The 24,377-nt window shown below is 39.1% G+C and overlaps 6 protein-coding genes and 2 non-coding genes across 11 annotated transcripts; 4 read left to right on the forward strand and 4 right to left on the reverse strand.

Moving 5' to 3' along the window:
* Nucleotides 1–259: 259 nt before the first annotated feature.
* On the reverse strand, nt 260–6,734 carry LOC117620675 (CSC1-like protein HYP1). 4 transcript variants are annotated; one of them, XM_034350816.1, is made up of 11 exons: nt 6,208–6,734; nt 5,957–6,115; nt 5,144–5,207; nt 4,834–5,043; nt 3,795–3,983; nt 3,201–3,499; nt 3,090–3,115; nt 2,839–2,918; nt 2,118–2,396; nt 965–1,198; nt 260–694 (listed from the first exon to the last, which is right to left on the reverse strand). In XM_034350816.1, the coding sequence occupies exons 1-11, from the start codon at nt 6,489–6,491 to the stop codon at nt 536–538; spliced, it is 1,983 nt and encodes a 660-aa protein (XP_034206707.1). In that variant the 5' UTR covers nt 6,492–6,734; the 3' UTR covers nt 260–535. The 4 variants fall into 4 exon arrangements, with proteins under 4 accessions (XP_034206707.1, XP_034206706.1, XP_034206705.1 ...); XM_034350815.1 differs by having other exon boundaries at nt 2,839–3,014; XM_034350814.1 differs by having other exon boundaries at nt 2,839–3,115; nt 6,208–6,733.
* A 4,291-nt stretch (nt 6,735–11,025) lies between these two features.
* LOC117622039 (vesicle transport v-SNARE 13) lies at nt 11,026–14,055 on the forward strand. Its single transcript, XM_034352547.1, has 6 exons — nt 11,026–11,213; nt 11,347–11,458; nt 12,278–12,336; nt 12,428–12,616; nt 13,094–13,264; nt 13,640–14,055. Exons 2-6 carry the CDS (start codon nt 11,365–11,367, stop codon nt 13,787–13,789), a joined length of 663 nt encoding a protein of 220 aa, XP_034208438.1. The 5' UTR covers nt 11,026–11,213; nt 11,347–11,364; the 3' UTR covers nt 13,790–14,055.
* An 87-nt stretch (nt 14,056–14,142) lies between these two features.
* LOC117622038 (pentatricopeptide repeat-containing protein At5g15340, mitochondrial) lies at nt 14,143–16,236 on the forward strand. Its single transcript, XM_034352546.1, has one exon. The coding sequence runs from the start codon at nt 14,298–14,300 to the stop codon at nt 16,197–16,199; it is 1,902 nt and encodes a 633-aa protein (XP_034208437.1). The 5' UTR covers nt 14,143–14,297; the 3' UTR covers nt 16,200–16,236.
* Nucleotides 16,237–16,376: 140 nt separating this feature from the next.
* Nucleotides 16,377–16,449, reverse strand: TRNAA-UGC. Its single transcript has one exon. It is a non-coding gene; the product is annotated as a tRNA-Ala (tRNA).
* A 154-nt stretch (nt 16,450–16,603) lies between these two features.
* Nucleotides 16,604–16,676, forward strand: TRNAA-UGC. The gene has a single exon. It is a non-coding gene; the product is annotated as a tRNA-Ala (tRNA).
* Nucleotides 16,677–16,782: 106 nt separating this feature from the next.
* Nucleotides 16,783–18,361, reverse strand: LOC117622471. Its single transcript, XM_034353143.1, has 5 exons — nt 18,034–18,361; nt 17,859–17,942; nt 17,589–17,738; nt 17,268–17,462; nt 16,783–17,146 (listed from the first exon to the last, which is right to left on the reverse strand). The coding sequence occupies exons 1-5, from the start codon at nt 18,265–18,267 to the stop codon at nt 17,051–17,053; spliced, it is 759 nt and encodes a 252-aa protein (XP_034209034.1). The 5' UTR covers nt 18,268–18,361; the 3' UTR covers nt 16,783–17,050.
* An 834-nt stretch (nt 18,362–19,195) lies between these two features.
* LOC117622936 (pectinesterase 31) lies at nt 19,196–22,272 on the reverse strand. Its single transcript, XM_034353753.1, has 6 exons — nt 21,831–22,272; nt 21,655–21,759; nt 20,798–20,875; nt 20,382–20,569; nt 20,109–20,282; nt 19,196–19,621 (listed from the first exon to the last, which is right to left on the reverse strand). Exons 1-6 carry the CDS (start codon nt 22,071–22,073, stop codon nt 19,459–19,461), a joined length of 951 nt encoding a protein of 316 aa, XP_034209644.1. The 5' UTR covers nt 22,074–22,272; the 3' UTR covers nt 19,196–19,458.
* A 791-nt stretch (nt 22,273–23,063) lies between these two features.
* On the forward strand, nt 23,064–23,873 carry LOC117622908 (uncharacterized protein At5g39570). The gene is made up of 2 exons (XM_034353715.1): nt 23,064–23,481; nt 23,670–23,873. The coding sequence occupies exons 1-2, from the start codon at nt 23,083–23,085 to the stop codon at nt 23,739–23,741; spliced, it is 471 nt and encodes a 156-aa protein (XP_034209606.1). The 5' UTR covers nt 23,064–23,082; the 3' UTR covers nt 23,742–23,873.
* Nucleotides 23,874–24,377: the final 504 nt, after the last annotated feature.

The following is a 24,377-nucleotide window of genomic DNA, read 5'->3' on the forward strand; positions in this document are numbered from 1 at the left end:
GTTTGTGGCACAGGGGACAGAGCCCGAAAATAATATGTATGGTTGACAAATGCCAGGTTCATTCTTGGAAAGAAGATAAATAATGGGTTTTGAAATAGGGTTTCAACAAAGGGTCAACATATTGAAATGGATATGGAATGCTTCCAAGAATGCTGTGGAAGAAGTGTTTTAAGTTGACAAATGGAACACCAGTATCACCATGTTTGGGCCTTGGCAACCGAAAGTTAGTTTAGTTAGTTTAGTTAGTTGCCTATCCCACTAACTAAAAGAGTATTATTTTATACCTTCTTCAAGCATAATATCAATAGTCCATAACATAGCAGTGAGAATGACCAAAATAGACCTACCTCAAAGATCATATACTTTACATTTTACATGAATACAGAATATGACTTCACAGACACAATCTTATCTTGAGTTTTAGCCGAAACTTTGTCCCAGTATTAGCGGCACAAGCTTTCTTTCTTTCCACAAGCATTTCAAATTATTGACAGACAGGTAAATTTTTTAGTGTAAGAAGACAAATTGTTGGGCTTCAGACTCCAGCTTGAAGAAGGGGTGAGTTATGGTCATCAGTGCTTCTTGGATGGCGTTTTGGCATCAGAGCTGGATCCTTATATGCAGTGCGTACTTTATCATAAAACACAGCTATTGTAGGATCATTTTGGTCTTCTCTATCTTTCTTTATCAAACACTACATATAAAACACAGTAATTAGAGCCTTACATACATGCCAAAATGTCGGCTGAGGCATTGTTTAGCTTTTAGAAAAGACATACAAGGGGACGAAAAAGTGTCAGGAAAAGAAGCAATATTAGCCAATAAGATGCAACAAAAGATCATAACCGCTTGGGTTTCACTATCAGATTGACATAACAATATACAGTGAATGCTATAGATCAAAGTTGGGATATTAACTAAATACAAAATCGAAACTAAATAGATGGTTTTGGTGCCAACTTACCTCAACAGGATAGTCTTTGAATATTGGTAGAAATCGTTTACGGCAGTACTCATTAAAAAGAAGCGTGAGAATTGGAAGAGGGACAATCAAACTAGAAGCCAAGGAAAGCTTCTTAAGCCCAAATATCCCAATTGCAATAACGTGCATCAGTACCAAGGAAAAAATTGTTGAGTTGTGCACAGTTGGCCAAAATCTTCCGCCAGTTTCATACTTGGGTGCATATACATTTAGCAGCTGTTGCATATAGGTAAATACAATGAATAATACAAATAAAATTTCCACCAATGACCAAAAACATAACTTAGATGGTACAAACTAGGAAGTACTATCAAAGCGTCAGCAAGTATTTGAGTGGTAAGTAATTCAACTCAACAAGGATCCTATATGAGCTTCTGATATCACTATAACAAATTGCCAAAAATCAAAAGACATTTCAATGAAGAGAAAATTCTACCATGCAGAAAGCTTCTTTGCCTGAGGTTTCGAGGTGCTCAGTTTGGGGTTGTATCAATTTTTCTTTGCGGTATCATGGAGCCACAGAGTGATTTTACCCTTGCACCATTAATTTTTGGGTGGCATCATGTAGCCACAGAGTGATTTTACCCTATAATTTTTCGTGATACAACCGATATTTTGGAGTTTCAGTCTGCTCCTTGAAACACTAATTGTTAGTCAGAAGGACCCAATATGTTGCATTGACAGTTTTTGAAAAATAAAGTTATATCATGTCCTAACTCCCAACTTCCCTCCCATGCCACCTTTTCTCTAAATTAAATTATGATCAGTCTATGCCTTAGAGGTCTCCTATAGTTAAATGAAAAAGGCATACTGTGAACCACGGAGTAAATAACAATCCAATTTGACAGGTAGCTACAATTCAAATCAGGACAATGCTTAGTCATGTGGATCAATCCATAATAAATATTGACATAATGGCATTAGATTTACAACGAGATTATGTAAATTTGTGCAATTAGTTCAGAAAATATATGTGTGCCCAAGCTGTCACTTGATTATACTGATTGTAATATTATACTATGCTATTCACCTTTAATGAGCATTAATGTTCGAAGTAGGTTGTCTCATGTTGAAAGGTAGAATTTTAATCATTTTTATGCAATAGTTTTGCATAAAAAGAAAGCATTCAACTAACCTGGTTACGGTAGATTATGTATCCCAGACAACAGTAAACCAAAAGGAAGGGGAGAATCAGCGGAGCCAGGAAGAAATATGTTATTCCAAGGAGTCCGAAAAACAGAACTTTAGGAATGTCACTGTGGTATGGAATTGAAGGAACCTCAAATTCATCATCATCTTTTCCTGAAAATGGTCTTTTTATAATACTGGAAATCAGGGGAAGCAGGCGGAAGAGTTCTGAGGATAGAAGACTGGTCCATCCAGATGTCACAACATATGCAATGAAGAATGATGCCTGCATCGAAGATAAAGAATCTATATAATATCCTTCATCATCAATTCCTGATGCAAATACATGGTTTCAAAAGTTCAACTTTTAACATTTAAGCCAAATCTCAAGTTCGGCAGACAAAGATACAATCATACAAGAACCACAAATTTTTTATTGATAACAAATTATCCTCACATTATCACCAAGATTATAACTTAATGATGATCAAGAAAAAGTATTTGAAAATTTTATAGGTCGGGAAAAAATTACCAGGAAGTAGTTAAATAAAAATTTCACATCTCAACTTACTACAAACCCTTAAACAGTTCAAATAGCTTTTTTAATTAAGAATTAAGAAAAACGAGAAAGGGCATGGCCATAGTAATGAATTTTCAAAAAGCTTCTTAAAACTTCATATGATTATTCCAGAGAGGAATACATGCTAAAATTGTGTATGTATTTTCACCTGTGCTGGAACAGCATCAGCAAGGATTCCCGGAATCTTTTTGGGCTCAAGAAAGATATTGAACCGATAGAGAACCGACCCTGATAGTGTATTTGCCAAGAAAATGTTCCATATTGTAAACCACAACATCTTGGTGCATGCACTTTTTTCTATCTGACTGAAAGAGATGCAACCTTCTATGGATGACAACATTATCATGATGGGTGGCACAAAAGAAAGGAACAAATGAAGAATAAGACTTGGAAGATAACCTGTTATGACTTCACTGACAACTGTTCTGTAAGTCAAGAAATTGTACAATTCAGCGTCGCGTCTTAAATAAAAGAGAGTTAATTAATGAAAATGCTATATTTTCCACTTACAGGTTCAGTATGCTTTTCAGAAAAGGAAACCACGTTTCCAACTGTTCAAGATTAGTAAGGCCTTGCACTATTACAACTGGAATGAGGAATAAAATTGTAAGAGCAGCGCATGCAACCACCACCACCAGCTTGGAGATCCATCTTTTTATAAAAGATGAAGAAAAGAAGGGCCAGTGAACGTCTTGAGGCTCCGGAGCCCTCTCGGTGACCCATTCTGTGGGATTTGTTCCTTGTTGAATGTGTAAAGCTATTGCAGCACCAAGCCGGGACTTAAATGACACAAAGGCAGCTGGAACTTCCTATTATTGATATTTTTTGGGCATTGTGGAACAATCAACTACATCAAATTTCATGCTCATATAAATCAAACAATATTGGAATAATCTATTCCAATTATACAAATCAGTATAACAAAAAATAATAATAATCATAAAGAAGTGTGTTACTGATTTCTATTACGTTTCATGGATACTTTTGTTTCACTCTTACATTCAGATTAATGCTAAAGGAATTCTTAACTAGAGGAGATCTTCTTTTATACCATTTGAAACAATTATTATCAAACTCTATTGAAAAAAAAAATTCCATGAATACCTTTCCTGCCACTGACAATTGCTCCATTCTCACATTATCTTCTAAATTTTCCAATTTCTTTCCATATTGATCTAAAACATCAACTTTGCGTCCAAAAAGCCCGCAAAAGCCATCACGTCTGGATCTTTGCTGGGGCTTAGTTTCCGATTTCAGATGCACAAGCCTTCTGTATAGCTTTTCTGCATCACTCTACGAAAAGAAAAAATATATATAACTCATTGTCAATTTCTCATTTGATAAAGAAATGTTAAACTGTTACAATTTTAGTGTCTGAAAACAACCCTATTTCGAAATTATGCATTACAAATTTGTTCAGATGTTCTTACGTACGATGTTTTCAGAAACCCAAAATATATAAATAAATAAATATATATACACACACACACACACACATATAGGGTACGCCTGATGGCCAGGCAGGGTGAGACGAAGCAAGCAGGAAGGGACTCAGATGTGATGTTTAAGAAACTAAATAAATATAGGCTACAACTGATGACCGGGAAGGGTAGGATGAAGCAAGCAGAAAGGGACTCTGAGGCATGATATGTAAGAACCTAAAAAGAATCCACATAGCAATTACAGAAGCACCAAGCAGGGCCTTAGAAAACAACCAAAAAAAACCTAACTTGTCGAGGATTAGTCTGACACTCCTTGAAAATTAATGAATTAATTAAAGTTACAAGGTAATACCCTCATAAAATTAAATGTATGGCATGGTGGTGAAATAGTCAAGTCAATGCAGATCACAGAGCTCAAAAACAAATTAATTCGTAAAAATGTTGTTCTTCAGTCAATAATTATGAGGTGCAGAGGCTACATAAACAGGATAAACTACTTTCTGCTTGATTACTTGCAAACATTGTCAGGACTGTCCAAAAAAAATTCATTCAAACATAGGCACATAACATGATTATAAGTGAAAAATAAATGAGGTCCCATTCTTATTTTCCAAAATAAACTCCCACAACAAATATGACCCCTGTGGGCCGTGGCGAGTGGGGACAAAATATTGAATCAATTATCCACACGGAATTCTTACAGTGAGACGTTGGAGTTCGTTGGTTCGGCGAAGCACTGCATGTGAAAGATAAGTAGAAGGATAATACTCTGTAAAAAATCTCTCAACAGTTTCACTGCAGCTGCTCCCAGATGAGACAGGAATACCACGAACTAATATTGTAAATTGATGAGGCTGAGGTTTGGATGAATAGTAGTGCGCATATCTCTTTGATGAGATATAGCCATACTCCTGCAGTTATAGTCATCAAGTTGAAATCGGTGTTGATTCTTTCTTCTAAATGAACCAGAAATCGATGGAATAAGCCATTAAAAAACAAAATCTGACTTACATAATGAAGAAGATAGCAGACGACTCCACTGAAAATGTATACTGCACAAAAGTGAACCCATAACCTTGGGAGACCAAAACTGATAATCAGGTGATCTTCAGAATAATTTTACTATGCCTACTATAAATATAATAAATCCAAATGGACTTGAACATTATCTAGCAACATCAAAGAGAACTACTCCACATAGAGGTCGAAATTAGTTTGAATAATATGTGAGAAGGATATTCAACAGACCTAAGTCCATATCTTGGCATGAGCTTGAACAACTTCATTCTCACCTCCTAGTCTATAAACGTACAAGCACAAAAAGTAAGAGAAAACTCCAACTCAGTTGCTGGTATCTAGGAGCAATATTTCCCTTCTAAGTTAGTTTATTTAATCTGCCAGAGTCTAACAAAAACGAAATACAACAAAGCTGCCACACAGGAATTAGAAGATAACCAGAGACCTATATCCAAATCTCAACCTAAGCTCATACGGCCTCTAAGGCTATGAATGTGCGAGCACAAAGAGGGAATCCTAGGTCTTTAACGTTTCATTGATTGATGCACTAACTTATAAAGGGCATATAGTGCATAGAATTGAAAGCCACTGAAATGGATTACTGCATTGGGGAACAATGTGTGGAAATATGATGCAGGGCTATACAAGGCACTCAACACATTGTAGCAAATGCTACAATGAGTCAAAGAATAATAACGGCAGTGTTTAAGACTGCAATTTCATGTCAAGTTAATTCTTTTGTCAACAATATTTCCACAAGTTTCAATCAAGAGCAGCTACAGATGACACTCCGAACCAGACAATTACCATTTTGAGCCATCATTGACATTTGAAATACTGAAGGAGTCCAAAGACTTGTTGGGCAAATCAGAAAAATCAAAATCCACATCGAGCTGGTTCCCCAGATAATTTATTGGAAGAAGAATGAGAACCCCAACAATCCCAGCAAAGCCAAAGACTCTCAAACTGCATAAAAACAAACAAAACAAACTCAAATATGCACTCGAAAAAGCAAAATCAATCTCAACATACCCTGCAATTCTAGCTTATTAAGTAACCTGAAGATAAAAATGCGAATGAAGACCACAGCATCTAAGCTGGTGACTGAGAGGAGCTCATCTTCAGAGGGCTGCCATGCCCTTTTCACCCAACCTGCAGTTGGTAACAGCCTCTCGAAATTGAAACCATTTTTTTGCTCAGATCCTTCTTTAGCAGCAACCAAGCGCGGTGCATAGACTTCAAGATTACTGGGTTGCTTCCTCAATACAGAATATAGAGTGAAGAAGAGGAGACAAAGACCAAGATTGATTCCTACTGATGTTAAAAGTGCCCACACTATCATATCTTCAAACAAAGCAACTCAACCTCAACTGAGCAAACTGCAAATTATATAATTGTAGTGCAAAGATGGCACTACAATCTCAAGTCTCCAACTTTAACGAAAGAAAGCATCACCCAATTGGGAAAGTGAGAACCTGTAAGCAGCTGTGTGAGTGTGAGCGCGAGGGACAGGGCAGGGACAGCAAGGGGAATTTACGCTTGAGGCTTGCTTAAGCAAAGGAAGGTACATAATATGTAGGGATTTTCTCAACGTAACCGACTTTATTTCAAGCAACTCACCGCTTGCCGGCCGAAATGTCACTTTCAAGTAGGGGTCAACCCGATCGAACTGTCAACTCGATAATAATAGGTTAGGTTGGTCTAAAAATGAGTGGATCTTGGGTTTAAAAAAATTATTAATTGCTACGTAGGGTTGGAACTAAAACTTAAAAATATGCTTAAGTTTGAGTTAATCCGACCGAACCGCCCAACTCGATTACAAGAAATTTAGGTTGAGTTGAGTTGGCCTAATAATGAGCAAGTCTTGGGTCCAATAAAACATAAATCGCTATAGGATTGGGTTACGAGTTGGGACTAAAACCTACCCAACTCAACACATGCCCACCCTTACTCAAGCTCAACCAATGGTAGATCTAGGATTTGAAAGTTGGTCGGGCAAAACATATGTACTAAACTCAATAGCACCAACATAAAAAGATACACCTAATGAGAGAACGAATTGAGCGTTATCCTCAAATGCATTTTTATGCATCAATAAAAGCTTAATAAAAACAAAAACCACAAATAAATGCAATGCAATACAAAACAACACTATTTATGTAAGAACCCAAACTAAATTATCTAAAAATTAAGATTTCTTTATTCTAGCCAAAAGACGGTTTTGCCCTCACCTTTTTCTTAAGGGAAAAATTTGACTTTTTGATCGAAAAGGAATTTGGGAATTCCGTTTGCGCCGTTGCGTAGAGCACGGCAAGCCGAGTTCGTAGACACGGAGTAGACCCAAATCGGAGTTTTAACGAAGAAATTACGATCAAAACATCGCAAAGGGCAAAATTGTAATTTGGACAAAGTCAGATTTTTAACCCTTCACTCTCTCTCTCCTCGCGACAGTTCTCTCTCTCTCTCCTCTCTCTCTCGCGACGCCGCCCAGCCCCTCTCTTCCAGTCGTTCCCGTCGCCACCTCAGGGCGGCTCGATCTCCGGCAAGGGCACCATCACCTCCGCCTCGGTCTCGCCGATCTTCCCCGACCAGTCGCCGGCCGTGGCACGCCTGGAAACGATCGGAATCTGCAGAATTCCGACGGAACTCGCCCGAACTTCTCTCCTCTCGATCTCCTCCGTTTCGCCACCATTTCTTTCGAGTGAGGTATGGTTTTCCACCTATTTTGAGTGCTCTATCTGATGGTTAACTGGGTTTCGATCGATTCAATCTCTAGATTGTTCGTTTTACAATTTGAAATTCGGCCGAACTTTGGCCGCCGTGATCGGGTATTTCCGGCCACTTTTTGGGTGTAGTCCAAGAACAAAAGTGACTCCAAATAGGGTGTTTTACCTAGAGTAGAAGTTTGGAGTCTCGGTTCCACAATTTTTCGGCACATCCGAATCGCTTTGGACACCCAATCTGGCCGCGCGTGTGGTGGCGCGTGGGCCAGGGTGGTGGCACGGCTCTGGCCAGTTTTGAGGTCCTCGTGTCGTCACGAGCGCGTGAGATTTCGCGGATCTCGATTCGGAGTCCGTTTGAGCCCCGAACGGATTTTCCATATCGCGCGATCCGTGGGTGCAGTGTCGTTTAACCGTTCGATCGCGCTGAATTTTGGATATGTCGATCTACGTGATTTCAGGATCACGTAGGATTCGACGGGTAACGAATCGGAGTCCCGGATACTCCGGAATCGCGAACCCTGGGGCTAGGGTTAGGGTTTTCAGCGATAACGCGTTTGTGGCCGATCCGACCGTCCGATTCGGGCCAAATTCGCAGAACTTGGTTCCCGTTGTATGAGAAACCTTCCGGGAAGCTTAGATTGGCCATCGGACACCTTGGACCCCACAGGTCCCGGGTCGGCCGATCTGACGGTTTCCCGCTTAGCAGAGCATCGGACCTTCCAAAATCGGTCCCCGTGTCAGGAAGGGCTATTGTGGGCATAGGAGTAACTTGAGATGAAATGCACGTATTTCTAGGAGCCGGGGGCAGGGTGTTTAATTTAACTTTTATTTATTCAGCAGTTGTTTAATTAATTATTCTTGATTAAGCAGGCGCCAGGAGCCCGGCTAACCAGCGGGAGGGACCCTCGAGAGGTCCAGCTAGCTCGGACCAGCAGTGAGTGGACTTTTCTTTCTTAAAAGGATTTTTATAATTATATTTCATATTTGATCTTGAATAAGTGATTTAGTATAAATTTTATTATGCAAATGCTGGTATTTTTATGAAAATTAGCTAAGCAACAGAATTGAAATTTTTGAGCTAAAACAGTAGCTTAGCCCAGAGTTATCAGAAGTCAAAGGATAGCAGATTTTATCAGAAACAGTGATTTTTAGACCACCACGTACCCACCTTACAGTTGGTGATTACCCAGAGTTGGACCGATGTCGACGGACATCCGGTCTGATTTCAGTTAGTCAGTGCACTTGACTTGCCTCACGAGTTCCGGGGACGCTCGGACCGTGAGTGCCGGGATTTGCGGCTCGGCAGACTTGGTGTCCCGAGACCTGCCAGGATTGCGGCTCGGCTGACTCTGTGTCCCCGAGACCTGCCAGGATCGCAGATCAGGCTGACTACGGTCCCCTGCATCCTGCCTGAGCGACTTGAGTGACTTGGTGTCACCGAGGACCTGCCGGCGGATCAGGCTGATCATAGTCCCATGATTTCGCCAGTTTGCGGCTCGGGTGGACTGCGTGGCGCCCGAGACCTGCCAGGGAATTGACGGCTATCAGGGGTACAGTTAGGTGGCAGTTTTAAAAGATTTTAAGTTTCTAATGCAGTTACGATTCCATGCATTTTTATCAATATTTTGATACTCCGTATATGTTATTCGAATATACTGTGTATATCATGTTAACATTTATATAAATATGTTTATTTACACTTATTGAAATGTCTCGAGTTGATTATGAGTAGATTTTAATTTTATATCCCCATGTTTTTCAAACGGGGGTTATTATGTTCTCAAATGTTTTCATAAGCAGTATTTTGTCCACTCACACTTTTAACTTGTTTTTCGCCCCCAGGCCTTAGAAGAACGAAGGAAACCGCCCGGGCCATCAGCCTAGCTTCCGCCCCACCACCAAAGTGTAGGATTTTGTTGTAACTCTTTGTAAATCCCGTAAATTGTTAAACATGCTCTGATATCCTGTTGAACTTAAGAAACTGGGGTTGTGACCTGTTTGTTGACATAGACTGGCTGTTGGTAGGATTTTGAAATTGTTTGACAGGTGGAAGACTTTGGGTATGGTCAAATTACAGGGGAGATTCTGCCGGATTTTCGGCAGAATTCGGAAGATAATTTAATTAAAGAAAGGGTAGAAAGGTCATTTGTGTCCGACATTCACCAGGTGTCGGACACGCACAGGAGTCGGCTCGGTTTTCAAAGCGAAAATTGGGTCGGGTCCTGTCAATTTAAATTAAAAGTTTATCCTATGAAAAGCTTAAAAGTCTTAAATTCTTCAATTATCGTTGTGTTATTGATATTATTAACAAACTCTCTTTCATATATATTAAGTGCATATTAACAAACTCTCTTTCACACATGTTTTAGGTATTGGAGAAAATCAACAAAGAAAACCATATGTATATATTTTTTTAAAAAAAAGATATTTGCTTTAAAACAAAGAATTTTGAAATAAAACTTTCATACATGTGAAGTACAGCCCATTAACACACTTGATAAATAAAACCATTGATCCATTAATAAAACAAAAAACCTATCAAATTGATAAATAACACATTGACAATCAAACCCTTAACACAAGAACTAAATAACCTAACCCATTAACACAACAAAGACATAACCCAACCCATTAATAGGCATTATTCTTTAATGATATAGAGAAAATGAGAGACAGAAGATGAACCCAAAAAAAAAAAAGGAACCAAAATAGACTCGCACCAAACATAAGAGTATCTCTAAAGAAAGAGGCAAAAGAGTAGATGTCTTATACTTATATTTATTTTGTTTTTCTATCTCATATCCATGTCATTGTTTCTGAGAAGTAGGTCGCCTACTATTGGGAATCTGTTTATGTAGTTTTGGTTTTTTTTTTTTTTAAACTAAGATTTTGTTTTTGTTCATGTTTGCCACGTTTGGGTTATGAATTGACTATTCAGGTGACCATGAGGGGAAGAGCGGGGCAGCTTACCACTATGGTAAACCCCTGGTTCATGAATTGGCTATTCTAGTTATTCACTGTACACATATTATGACATTTTAATAAAATATATTTTCCAACAAAAACAAAAAAAAAACAAAAAAAACCCGTTTGGCCAAAAAAAAACCCCACGACCCGGTTGTCAGCAGGAAGAGCCAAGTGTAATACCCGAGCATACCACGGTCGGTGATTTTATCGGAAGATGCACACAAAATTAATACTACTGTTGGTTCCATTTCGCGCACATTGCCGTTTTGATCCTTTTCAGTAGCAAACCACCACCGCCTGGTAGAAACATTCAACATCCGCCACTGACGTCAGGCTCGTTTCCGGCCATCCATCTGAATCTCCGATCTTAACAGGCCTGTACCCTTTATTCAATTGATCTCAGATCGTTCAAATTATTATGATAGTTGCACAATTCAATCTCCTAATTTTGATCGATTTAGGGCTTTATTTTGATTCATTTTGAAATTGTATGATGGTTGAATGCAGAGAGAAATTTAGGGAAAGATGAGTGACGTATTTGAAGGGTACGAGCGCCAATACAGTGAGCTCTCTGCCAACCTCACCAAAAAGTGTACGGTAGCTGGTGCTCTTGATGGAGGTCCAATTCCCACTCTTTCTTATTTGGTTTCTATTTTTCGTACATATGATTTTTATATTTAGCTACCCCGAATTTAGATGATTTAGTTTGTATTTAATTGTGCCGATGGCATGGATTTTATGGATAAAGTTTCAGTCTTTTTGTTGATTTAAGCATAGGTATCCCAAACCTGGTGGAGGATCTTAATGTACATCTGGGATTTGCCTTAATTGTGCGACAACTGACTTCTCGGTTTTGGTTGGTGGGGGATATGTGTTTACCTGATCACTAGACTGTTAATTTGAGATGATGCTAAGTTGCTAACATAAATTATGCTTCTTTATTTGAGGTTGAAAACTTATTAGTAGCTCTAGGTTTAGTGATCTCGAAAGATGGTGGAAATCATTAGGCTGATAGAGCTCCACTGGTTTGAAGAATCTTATGCTTAATGTGTTAAAATGGTTGTTTGAAAGTAGACTTTGCCTATGATTTATTGACCAAGAGGAAAAAACAAGAAAGAGAGTGGATGGGATCTGGTATTGCACATTAATTGTATGTCTAATCTAAGATTGGGGGTCAATTTATACTCTCAAAATTTTCAACAATTGAATGCCATTGAAATGGATGGGAGACGAATCCATTCTGACTTTTTGGATGTTGAGTATTGTAGCAACACCAGCCATAAGTAGTGGATTGGAGTGTTGCAGGTACAAAAATACAGAGAAAAAGGTTTTTAAGTCATTTCATGCAATGATGAACTTAAGAATAATATTTCAAATTTTGCTCGTTGGGGGTTTATACATGCTTATAATCAGATTTTGCTTCTTCTTTAATCTGCAGAGCAAAAGAAGCAAAAGATTTCTGAAATAAAGGCTGCAATTGATGATGCAGAATCTTTGGTAATTAGTTAAACTGTTCTCCTTGGGAGGATTAGTTTCTGTTATTTCCTTTTACTTTGTATTAAATGGAATGTTTCTCAAAAAATTTCAGATCCGGAAAATGGACCTCGAGGCAAGAAGTTTGCCACCAAATATTAAAGCTGTGCTTCTTGCTAAGTTGAGGGAATATAAATCAGATCTGAATAATCTGAAAAGCGAAGTTAAAAGACTTGTATCTGGTAACTCATATTCATCTGCCCGAGATGAGTTGTTGGAATCAGGCATGGCTGATACTCTGACGGTATGTTTAGATCCTAATAGCTAATTTTTATGTTTCTAATAGTTATTAAATATACGAGTGTGATTCATTACGCAGTAGTGAGTTTGTGAGGAAGAATACACTTTGGTGAGCAAATCAGTCAGTGAACATTCTCATCAGTTTCTGGTTTGAGTTGATGGCCACTTGCTTATTGGAAACAAAGATGCTCCATAGAAGCATCCTTTTGCGTGATTGTATCTCTACTTTTTATTATATATAAGAAGTGCAGAAAGAATGCGTGTGAGATTCTTTGAAAATTCGTTTCGCTAAGCACTTCTGTCATAATTATTAGTTTTTCCTCTATTGTGACGTATGATGAGACTAGTGTGTGCATTCCAGAGCTTTGTATTTGGTGCACTAAACATCCATGACTGTTTCAACCCTTCTGCTCTGAAAGCTCATCCTTTCTTGAATTTTGGATAACTTGTTTACCACTACTAACTGATGCAAATGCAATAGGCATCAGCTGATCAAAGAGGAAGGCTAATGATGTCAACAGAGAGATTAAACAAGTCTAGTGATAGAGTTAAGGACAGTAGAAGAACCATGCTGGAAACAGAAGAGCTTGGTGTTTCAATCCTTCAAGATCTGCATTCACAGAGACAGTCTCTGTTACATGCAAATAACACGGTAATTATCTTTTCAGGCTTTGTATTCGTTTTAGGGTCGATTTACTATCTTTTTCATCTTTTTTCCCTTACGTTTAGTCAGTAGTATGCACACCTTCCCTTCCTTCTGAGTAATGTATGAGAATAATGAAATTACACCATTGTACTTTGTGCTTTTGGACATACCACCTCTTGGACATGATTTACTCTTCATCTTCTTTTCATAGTTTTTAGTTTTAGTTTTCAGCAGTGAGCTATGGCTGTATGTATCCATTTACTTTACTAAAAATAAGTTTCTCGAAGCACAAAAGTTGTTGGTATAACTGTTTGCTATCAATGCAAGAACATATATGGCACCCTTGGACATAATTATTTGACTGTTTTCTTTCTACTGCAGCTTCATGGGGTGGATGACAACATAGGGAAAAGCAAGAGAGTTTTGACTTCCATGGCACGGAGGATGAGCAGGAACAAGTGGATTATTGGCAGTGTTATTGCCGTTCTTGTCATTGCCATCGCCTTGATCTTGTACTTCAAACTTAAATAGCCAAGACATTTTTGCTTGTTTGAGCTTGTGGGTGTTTCGAACAAACAGATTTTCATTTTCTTGTTTCTCCTTATTTTTCGAGTGTGCAAAATTGAGTTGTCAAGATGGAGATGCTTGATTGTGTAGTAATGGCAAAATATTGATACGTTTCGATTCTTTGCTGGTTGTATTCACTACTAAAAAGACATATGCTTTGCTTTCACCATGAGTGGGTTCATTACTCATTAAGTACAGTTAATCATATATCGGAATTCCTTTCTTCTTTATCTGAATAACTCCCATATTACTCGAACTTTAGTGCAAAGAGACAGGCCTCACCGCCCCTGACCAACTGGCTTAACTCACGCATCCCATCCTCCCATGTTACTTACTAAGATAAAGAAAATAAAAAGTTGTTATTGGCTTATCTGTATTAAGTAAACGACTGAACAATTCCCTTGGTTCGGTCTATGTTACTCTTCTGTTTCTCCACAGGTCCAAACATAAGCTGCCTCTTTCAGCCTCTCTTATGAGATGGCCAACCAACGCTGTCTTGGCATCGCTCCCCAACCGCCACCTCCGTTCGCTTATTCGAGCATGCACGCGCCAACGCTCTATCGACATGGGCAAGAAGCTTCACGCAGCCATTATCACCGGCGGCCTTGCCGCCATGCCAGACTCATTCCTTCACAATGCCCTCCTCCACTTCTACGCCGCCCATGGCAGTGTATGCTCTGCCCGCAAGCTGTTCGATGAAATTCCCAACTCGCACAAAGACTCTGTGGACTGGACTGTCCTGATGGGCTGCTTTTCCCGCCACGGCATGCCCCAAAGTGGGCTTCGTTTGTTTGTCGAAATGAGAAGAGAAAACGTGAGGGTGGACGACGTGGCCATGGCTTGCTTGTTCAATGCGTGTGCTCGGCTGGGCAACGTTGAGATTGGGGAGCAAGGGCATGGGTTTGTGATGAAGGTGGGTTTGGGTTCTAGTGTCAAGGCTTGCAATGGGGTCATGGATATGTATGTCAAGTGTGGACTATTGGGTATGGCGAGACGGGTGTTTGAAGAGATGGGGGAGAGGAGCGTCGTGTCGTGGACTGTGATTTTGGATGGTGTGGTTAAGTTGGAAGGTGTGGGAAGTGGGAGGATGGTGTTTGATAATATGCCTGAGAGGAATGAGGTTGCTTGGACGATTATGATTGTTGGTTATGTGAGTGTTGGGCTTATCCGTGAAGGCTTTTCTCTTCTTGAAGAAATGGTTTTTGGTTGTGGTTTGGGATTGAATTATGTCACCCTCTGTTCATTTTTATCGGCTTCTGCGCAATCGGGAGATACGATGACAGGCCGTTGGGTTCATGCCTATGCTGTTAAGGCAGTGGGTAATGAGATTGATATCATGGTTGGCACAGCAGTGGTTGACATGTATGCAAAATGTGGTAGAGTAGACACTGCGTTGAAAGTTTTCGAGCACATGCACCAAAGGAATGAAGTGACCTGGAATGCTTTGCTTAGTGGGTTGGCAATGCATGGAAGGGGTAAACTTGTTCTGAATATGTTTCCTCAAATGCTCAAAGAAGCCAAGCCAGACGATTTAACCTTTACAGCTTTGTTGAGTGCTTGCAGCCACTCAGGCCTTGTTGAACAGGGTCGACATTACTTTGATAATCTTGAAGCATCATACGGTGTAACACCTAAGATAGAACACTATGCTTGTATGGTGGATCTTCTAGGTAGGGCTGGTCATTTAGAAGAGGCTGAAGTCTTGATTAAGAAAATGCCAATGCCTCCAAATGAGGTTGTTTTAGGTTCCCTTCTTGGTTCTTGCAGAGTCCACGGAAAGCTAAAGCTGGGCGAACGCATTCTGCAAGAACTGGTTCGAATGCATCCCCACAACACAGATCATCATGTCCTGCTTTCAAACATGTATGCTTTAGGTGGAAAGCAGGACAAGGCTAACTCACTGAGGCAGGATCTTAAGAACAGGGGTATAAGAAAGGTGCCTGGAATGAGTTCAGTTTATGTGGGTTGCCAAGTTCATCAGTTCAGTGCCGGAGATAAGTCACACCCACAGACGATGGAGATTTACATGAAGTTGGATGAGATGATACAAAGGTTGAGATTGGCTGGTTATGTCCCAAATACTGGTTCTCAAGTTTTCTTTGGCGTTGACAGTAGAGATGATGATGCAGATAAGCTGGAGGAGATAGGGCAGGCATTGTTCTGCCACAGTGAAAAGCTGGCAGTCTGTTTTGGACTTATAAGCACAAGAGCTGGCTCAACTCTTTATATTTTCAAGAATCTGCGGATATGTGTAGACTGTCATTCTGCTATGAAAATAGTTTCTCATGTTTATAACCGAGAAATTGTAATCAGGGATCGGAATCGATTTCATTGTTTCAAGCAAGGTTCTTGTTCTTGCTCTGATTATTGGTGATGTGTTGTACATAAATAATGCAAGTGGTGATTAATTAGATTTGTTTGGCCTATTTGATGTCCTATTGAATGGAACTTTATGACGTTTATTCATTATGCTTCTCCTTATTTGTTCATTATGCTTGTAAAAATGCAAATTAAGGCTGTTTTTAAAAGCCCCAAAAAAACAAAGAACCACTGGAGATGCAGGGGATCGAACCCTGTACCTCCCGCATGCAAAGCGGGCGCTCTACCATTTGAGCTACATCCCCAATTTGCTAAATAAATTAATCATATTCTTATTTCATGTATAGATGAAACAAATGGCAGCGCTCGCTTTGCATGCGAGAGCCACGGTTATTTGGAAGTTGGAATATTAAGATGGTGGGTTTTCTTAAAGTTTTAATGTCCTTTTTATAATAAATTGGGGATGTAGCTCAAATGGTAGAGCGCCCGCTTTGCATGCGGGAGGTACAGGGTTCGATCCCCTGCATCTCCATTGTTTTTCTTTTTCCTTTGGTTTGTTTGTCTTTTCAATCACGTTGTGAAACTTTGTAGAATCATTTAACTTTACTTTTTAGTCCCTATTTCTTTCTCATTACTAATTTCTTAGAACTTGCAACCTAATTGATACACAACAGAGTGAAAACAGGGCAATCAAGATGGAAATGGGAAACAATTTGGCCATGGTTGGTTCACAATACAATGAATGAAGAACAACCACCTCTGAGTCTTGTGGTGCCTTCAATGTGTCCTACTACTCCTTACTTATTAGTTGCAGCAGTTCTTCTTTCTTTTTGTTCTTCAAGACATTCAAAAATTCAACATATGTTTGTACTTGGATTTTTCAATGAGTACTACTCATATGATTAATTAGACCACATTCTTGAGCTTCTCTGTTTTGAATTTGTCATAATCTGCTAGCAGCCTGGCATTTACTTTCACATCGTCCATCGTCGTCTTCACAAGCTGTTCGCCGAAAACATTAATTGGCCAGAAAGATACTTGCCCTCATTTTCTAACTGTACTTGTATGGTATCTATAAGAGAAAATCAAATAGCCTAGCACACTTGGGTTTTGAAGAACTAACCGTTTTTGTAATGTTTCGCATAACATCATCCGGCACCCAAGCAAGCAGAGGCGAAACAATGAAGCTTATGTTGATATCAAATATGTTTCTAAGCCAGCTTTGTGCTCCTTGTCTTTCAGAGTATATGGTTCCTTTGATAGTGAGGCTAAAATCCCCTGGCTCGTAATCTGAAGGGCCTCGGAGCTCCCATCTTGTCTAGAAAAATAAAAAAACAAACAAATAAACAAAGAAATGTGACCTGGGAAATCTCCCTCAAGTACATGAAACTAATTACCTATTGATTCTTTTTTTTCCCCAATGGATTATGGTATGCTTACTTACAATGTCAATCTCAAGAACCTTGGAAATGTCTTGAGGAACATGAGAAGGGTAGTCTTTCCCCATCGATTTCATTCTTAACTTTACATATAGTATAAGGTAGATAGACAAGAACAAGACTTGCATGGTTGGCATTTGAATTCTCCACTCTTCCTGCATAATCACATGATACGTCCTTAAACCTAACCCCAGCTGATTAAGGGTGATAACAATTGAGAAAAAGTTCAAATTTGTATAGAAATGCAGGAAAATAACAAGAAGAGAGCTAGGCACCTCATTGAGTTGAGTTTTTTCCTCGTCCTGAAAAATTGCTTTAAAAACCCTTTGCTCATCCTCCAAATATTGATAAAATGGAGCCTGCAAATTAAAGTAGCATTCAAGCAAATTATGAATTATGCAAGATCTTCAGTCTGTAAGAGAGAGGGGGAGAGAGAGAGATGAATAGTACCCTAGGGGACTCATAGAGAGGGGCATCAATAGTATGTCTAAAGTAGAAGGTTAAAGGCTCCTTTTTCTTTGGCAAACTTGGATTAAACAAGGCCTTTACATGGCAAAGCCTGTCCTGCTTCTTCATCAGCTTACCCTTCAAATTTTCTGCTCCAGCACGCATGCCTCTACGAGGACAGAACAAGGGTTGGCAATGCCATACAGAAAAAAGACCGGCAGCAGCAACCTCACCCATCTTCCCTTTACCATATTGCAAACTAGTTTTCCTCTAGCTTAAGCTTTATATCAAACTTTTATGCAGCTAAGAAGAGAAAAAAGATATAAATAAAAAAAGATATAAATAAAAAAAGGAACAATTTAGTTCCATGGTGACAGGTGGTGGCCCTAGTATTTGATAGAGCAACGGAAATAGAAATCAGAATTACAGCACCTCATAGCACACTTCCTAACCATGTGCAACTGTTTGCTCAAAATCAGCGTTTTCAACTCCACACGCAAGTAATTAACGAAATGTCGTTGCATCTGCATGTGTGCTCGACATCAGCATTTTCGACTCTAACGATATGAACACAGTTTTTAAGCTCAACCATGTGCGTGCTTGCTTCGTCTTGGAAACATGGGATTTTTAGAAGCCTATGCTTGCTACTGCAACAGTGTCGTTTCAGTGTTTGAAAACACTGCCTCATTAACCCTCAAATGCAAAATGTTAGAGATGAAATGTTTTTTTTAAGGTAATTTTTGCATATGAAGCAGCATTAACCGAGGCCTTAGTCTCAAACCGGCAGAAAAACTTGTATATCATGGGGATATTTTGTTATCCCCAACTAATCATGTTCCGCCACACGTTATAACTATTCCACATAGCAGCACGTGATCAGTTAAAATAGCAAAATAGTGTTATCTCCATGACATTCAAATTCTTCTCAAAACGGGGCATATGATGCATTTGATGGGGTTGATGGAAGGGTGGTTCACTTTCATCAAAACAAGAAGGAGCGGTTCAATTCAAAGGACAAAAAGTGATCTTTCCAGTAGCATGAGTGCTAAATTGCTACTTTATGTACGCGGTGGTGACTGATGAGGAGGACCAAGACAAAATTTTCATGTCCCATAACCAATCTGAAATGGGCCATTTTCTATCTCAAGGCTGAAAGGAAAACGGGTTTACAAATGTAATAATAGTAATAATATATATTATCATGGACAATCAGCCATCATAACTGAAATTCTTTAACATATGTTTACATGCACTTGCATCTGCTAGGAAGCTCATACATTAAAAGGTATCGGGTAATGCCTCTTCTTTGACAAAGCAAGATTTGAAATAGCCATGATGTGTATCTTATTCATTCACCTAATATCATTCAATATTACTCAAACTATCAGTTTTTGGGAGTCATCCTCATGTCTGTTTCAATTTGAACTTCTATGCCGAATATGGTATTCTTAGCGCCATCCTCTGAGCAAGCCACGGCCTTTCTGGATCTGGGTCAATGAAACCATGCTGGAGGAACTGGACTGCTTCCTCATCTAACAGTTCTCTAGCCCATGTCACCCGTTTTGATGGGCAACTCCCTGGTCCAAAACACCTGCAATTTTGATTGGATAATACAAGCTTAACAAATTCTGCTTCTAGTCACTCAGTCCAAAAGAAATTTTAGCTTTCAAAACAATAATCAGTACTTCAAGAAGTTCTTCTTACATCCAAGATCAGGTAAACAAAGTGACAATCTTGAGAGAATATTATCTTCCAGAAAAGAAAAGCTTATACACTGAATCTAAAAAATGTTCCAAAAGAGCTTGAAGAAACCAATTAAAGTAGATCAAACATATGTCGCTTCTCAGTTCTGTTTAACTTTGCTTTTAGGTTCTCCCAGGTTAACCATCTAAATTACTCTAGTCCATACCGATAGGAGTCTAATGTGAAAAGTTCTTAAGTTACATAAATACTTAGCGGCATTCATACCCGTACCATACTCAGAGCCAGATGGGACAGGGGAAAGAAATAATAACACATTTTTTTAAAGGGAGGCACTCTTGAGTTAAAGTACTAACAGATGAATCAAACATGCATACCTGTATTCATAAAAGCATGCGCTTCTTTCATTCTCTGTTTTACCCCAATTATTCCAGCCAACATGTCTGATGCACCCATCCATAAATGTATATGCAAAGACCACTCTTCCAAAAGGTCCCCATGGCCGTCCCAGATGTGCATAAGAAGTCCCTCCATTTCCAGTGATTACACATCTGCAACAATTCAACAAATTGTTCATCAATGACCAGGCACTTCTCTGATTTTTCTTTTATTTTTTTTTCGCTATTTTCGTTTACAAGATAGTGTGTTACCTTAAGAATACATATCCTGTTGTCTCCTGGGAAGATTTCCTGCTTTGTGCAGTTATGAAGCCTGCTCCCTTGCAATGGATATGACAATTCTCCAGAAGAGCTGTGCTATTGCCGAAAATGAAATCAACACTTCCCTCAACATAGCAATCTTTCAGATACTGCTTTCCATAATGCAAGTACAGGGTATCCTGTATCAAAATTAAAAGAACCCACTTATTACACTGATAACTCTCACTTATCAAATGGCTAGTTTTTACACAGTGAAAGAAAACAATAACATTTTGTGCCCACCAAGAAATTTAAAAATATGAATTAACTAAGATGAAGTATTCAGATATTCAGCCTCAATCTGTTGTTAAAGATGTCTCGTGAAGTCTATGATCTACAAAGTAACTAAATGGGAACAGTGGGTATACCTGCCATCCAAGGAACCTGCAATTATAGAAGGCACATCGATCAGCTGTTACTCTAATCGCCACAGCTTGGCCTGAACCCTACCAAACAAAAAGAGAGAAGAAAAAGTTAAACACAATGTTGATGTAAACCAAGTTCCCAGGAGTTAAATGAAGGAGAGAAGGGGAAATAAAGTTTAAGCCTTTCCCACAGCCTAAGTTTAAGCATTCCCCAATTTCTATAATGACAAAGATTTTGACCATGAGTAAAATTCAAAAGAAAAAAAAAACTTTCAAACTTAACAAAGCATATTTGGATTGAGACAAATAGAGAAAAGAAGAGACATGAAATTGAAAAGTTTTAAAGTTTCTCTTGTTCAGATGACCCAATATGGAGATAAGCAGAGAGACTTTTAGATCTTCTTTTCCGCACTTCCATATTCTCTCCAAAAGTTAAGAAATTTTTATAGAGAATGCGATTTTTGTGTTGTATGATATGAATAATCCCGTTTTTCCCTAAATCCAAACAAGATAAAAAATGAAAAATCTTCTAACTTCTCATATTTTCCCTTCTTTCTATCATATCATTTATATTTTCTTCAGTCCTTCAGTCCCAACTAGAACTTCCAAAACTCGCTTAATCCAAAGGAACTAGTAACTCCAAATTCATAACCCGCCATAGAGCAGAACCAAACCAAAACAATCATAAGAAAAAACCAATTGGAGAACTTTCGAGTTACCACTGCACTGGTTCACATTACAAGTTACAAAATACAGAAAACCAAAATGCCGAACTACACTAACATCGAAAAAGCAATCAAAAGATGCAGTCTTGAACAATAACAAATGAAATGGAACTAAGAACTGAAACAAAGTTTTACCTCAGGAGAAGAGTTCTCAAAGGTGATGTTCTCGGCAATAAAGTCCTCTCCTTCCACAATAGTTGTCCCACACCCGAAAGTCCCAGTTCCAATCACACGAGAAGCCTACACAAAGTCAGCAAACATACTCATTGGACACGTGTCCACATACCCAAGTGAAAAGGTCGCTACCTCACCTGGTGGTGCTCAATTTTGGTGGCGGTGTTGTTCCAGGTGAGCACAGTGAGCTCAGGAGCCAGACCAGCGAGAGTGATGAGATTCTTCGTCTTGGGTACGTACACGGGCTGCCTGTAGATGCCGGGAGAGACACGAATCAAAGTGCGACGCGTGTTGCAAAGAGGGACGGCATCTATGGCTTCCTGCACCGTCCGGTAGTCGCCGGAGCCGTCCTGTGCCACCCTTAGCAGAAAGGCCGCCATTTCTATTGATCTGGGTACTTTCTAAAAGTGGGAAATTTGAAGTGCTTAATAGCTAGCAGAGGAGACTGTCTTTACTTGCATGTAGGTGGCGATGGAATCGATAGTAAAGATAAAACGCAGAGACGGTCCAGACGGACCGACAGTGACAGAGAACTCACTCAACCGATAATGTTAAACTTTTAGTCTTGGAATCTTGTGTAGTTTTTTTCTCAAACTGTAGCCCACTAACCCGTTTTCTAATGGGCTATTTTTTGAAGAAACCCAAATAAGGTCTTGTTGTTGCTGATCTTTTTTGCTGCTATTGGAAATAATTTTTCTTTGGGTTTGCATAGTTTTCATGTATTACCTAATTCTTCGGGTCTTATTTTGGATGATGATGATGATAGATTAAATCGGGTATCGGCCCGAATTATTCTTTGTTAGTCTTTTTCTCTTTTAGGATTCGTCCGTCTTGTAACAAAAAAATAAAAAATTGATAAGAATAATCCTAAGCCTGGAAACTACTCATTTACCATCAAGTCTTTTTAACTAAACTCTTCTAACATTAAAAAGAAATTTAATAAGTTAATTGGTAAGAAGCACTCTCTTTCCTAGCAAAGTGTAGGTTTGAATTTTATTGTCGACAATCCATCTTAATAGGTAATATGTAAAAACAAAGAAAAAAGTTAAGACCCTCTCTATAAATCCTCAAAGAGACTTTAGTATGTCATGTCCTTAGAATGGGGTAGTGTCCCATTCCCCTAAACTTTTGTTTTAAAAAAAAAAAAAAAAAATCTAATAGCAGGATAGCTAGTTGTATACCTTTTTATTTTAACCTAATTTTCATCCCAAATGTTGGTCAGAAGGCCTACAACGTGTGAGTACCCCGAAGAAGTTACGGTCGGACGTTGTTTTCGCAGGATAAAACGTCAACCGCCACATATATAGTTAGAGAATTAAGGAATATTTAATGCTTAATATATTCATTCATCTCCTCCTAATCACATTTGGATTTGATCAAAACCTCAAAATGACGCGCTACTACACGTACTACACAGGGAACGACGCCAACGAAGACAGCGCGGACGTGTTCGAGGAGTATGATCCGACGCCATACGAGGGCGGGTACGATATGGCACTGACCTACGGCCGCCCTGTGGCCCCATCTGAGAGGACGTGCTACCGTCACTCCTCGGGAGAGGACCCCGAGGAGGACTATGATCAGCCAGAGTTCTCATCGTACCAGGAGCCGTCCGCGTACGACGAGGAGGCCGTGAAAGAGGAGTATAGTAGCTACGCCCGGCCTTCGCAAGAGGGAGATCAATACAATATTCGGAGGCAGGGCCGCGGCGAAGGGAGGAGAAGCGATTCTTATGACGATGAGGAGCCCACTCCGGCAGGAGAAGGGGGATATGGTCGCAAGAAATACGTAAGAAACAGGCTCATCATAATTAATTACATTTCACTCAATTTAATTGGGTTATATTTACGTAAATCCCATAATAGATATGCATATGCATGCATGCATGTGTTTGTTGTTAGTCGGTTAACTTATATGACGATGAAGTTGTAGTGATTTTAATTTAGTTGTGTACTCCTGCCTGCCTCCACATGCAGGCTACCTCGCCTGGAGGCACTAGATCATCTTGGTGGCCCGGATGTTGCACCAGCGAACAAGCAATTCAGTGACCGACGTATATGATTCTCCGGAGCATTCTGTTCTTTTTTTATTTTTTTTACGAAATAATATTTTAAACTATTATAATGTATGGGGAGTGAAATCGAATTTAAGTTCAAAGGTGGAGACACTATTTTGGTTAACTTCCTAACCCGCGTATGCCATAGCATCCTGTTCTTATTCGGTTATTGATTTTCATCTCTTCATTAACGCTTAATTTCTATAAATTATCAAGTTACCTAATCATTCCTTCCTGCATAATCCAGGTTATAATGTATATATGGTTCACATTTGGCTTTGTTATCTATATTTTTCTAGTGGAATAAACCCCTCTTCCTTTCTTAAAGCACTTCCACCCATTTACAATGGTAAAGGGTAAAAGGGGAGGTAAGGGTTATTACTATTCACGTGAATAGTGGCAGCCATTGCAAATGGCTTTTGGTGTTTTCACCCATTGTCATTCACATGAGATATGATGAGAGAAATTTGTATATAGTTTTGGTGTGGAAAATAAAAAATATGACTAAGTATTTATTTTTAAAAAATTCCAAAAATTTTAGTTTTTTTTTTTAAAAAAAAAATTAGTTTTTTTATCTTGTTTTTAAATTACTGACGTCAGCAAACTCAGGTTAGAGCAAAAGCTGATT

The sequence above is a fragment of the Prunus dulcis genome, chromosome 3, assembly GCF_902201215.1.
Source record: "Prunus dulcis chromosome 3, ALMONDv2, whole genome shotgun sequence".
Classification (NCBI taxonomy): domain Eukaryota; kingdom Viridiplantae; phylum Streptophyta; class Magnoliopsida; order Rosales; family Rosaceae; genus Prunus; species Prunus dulcis.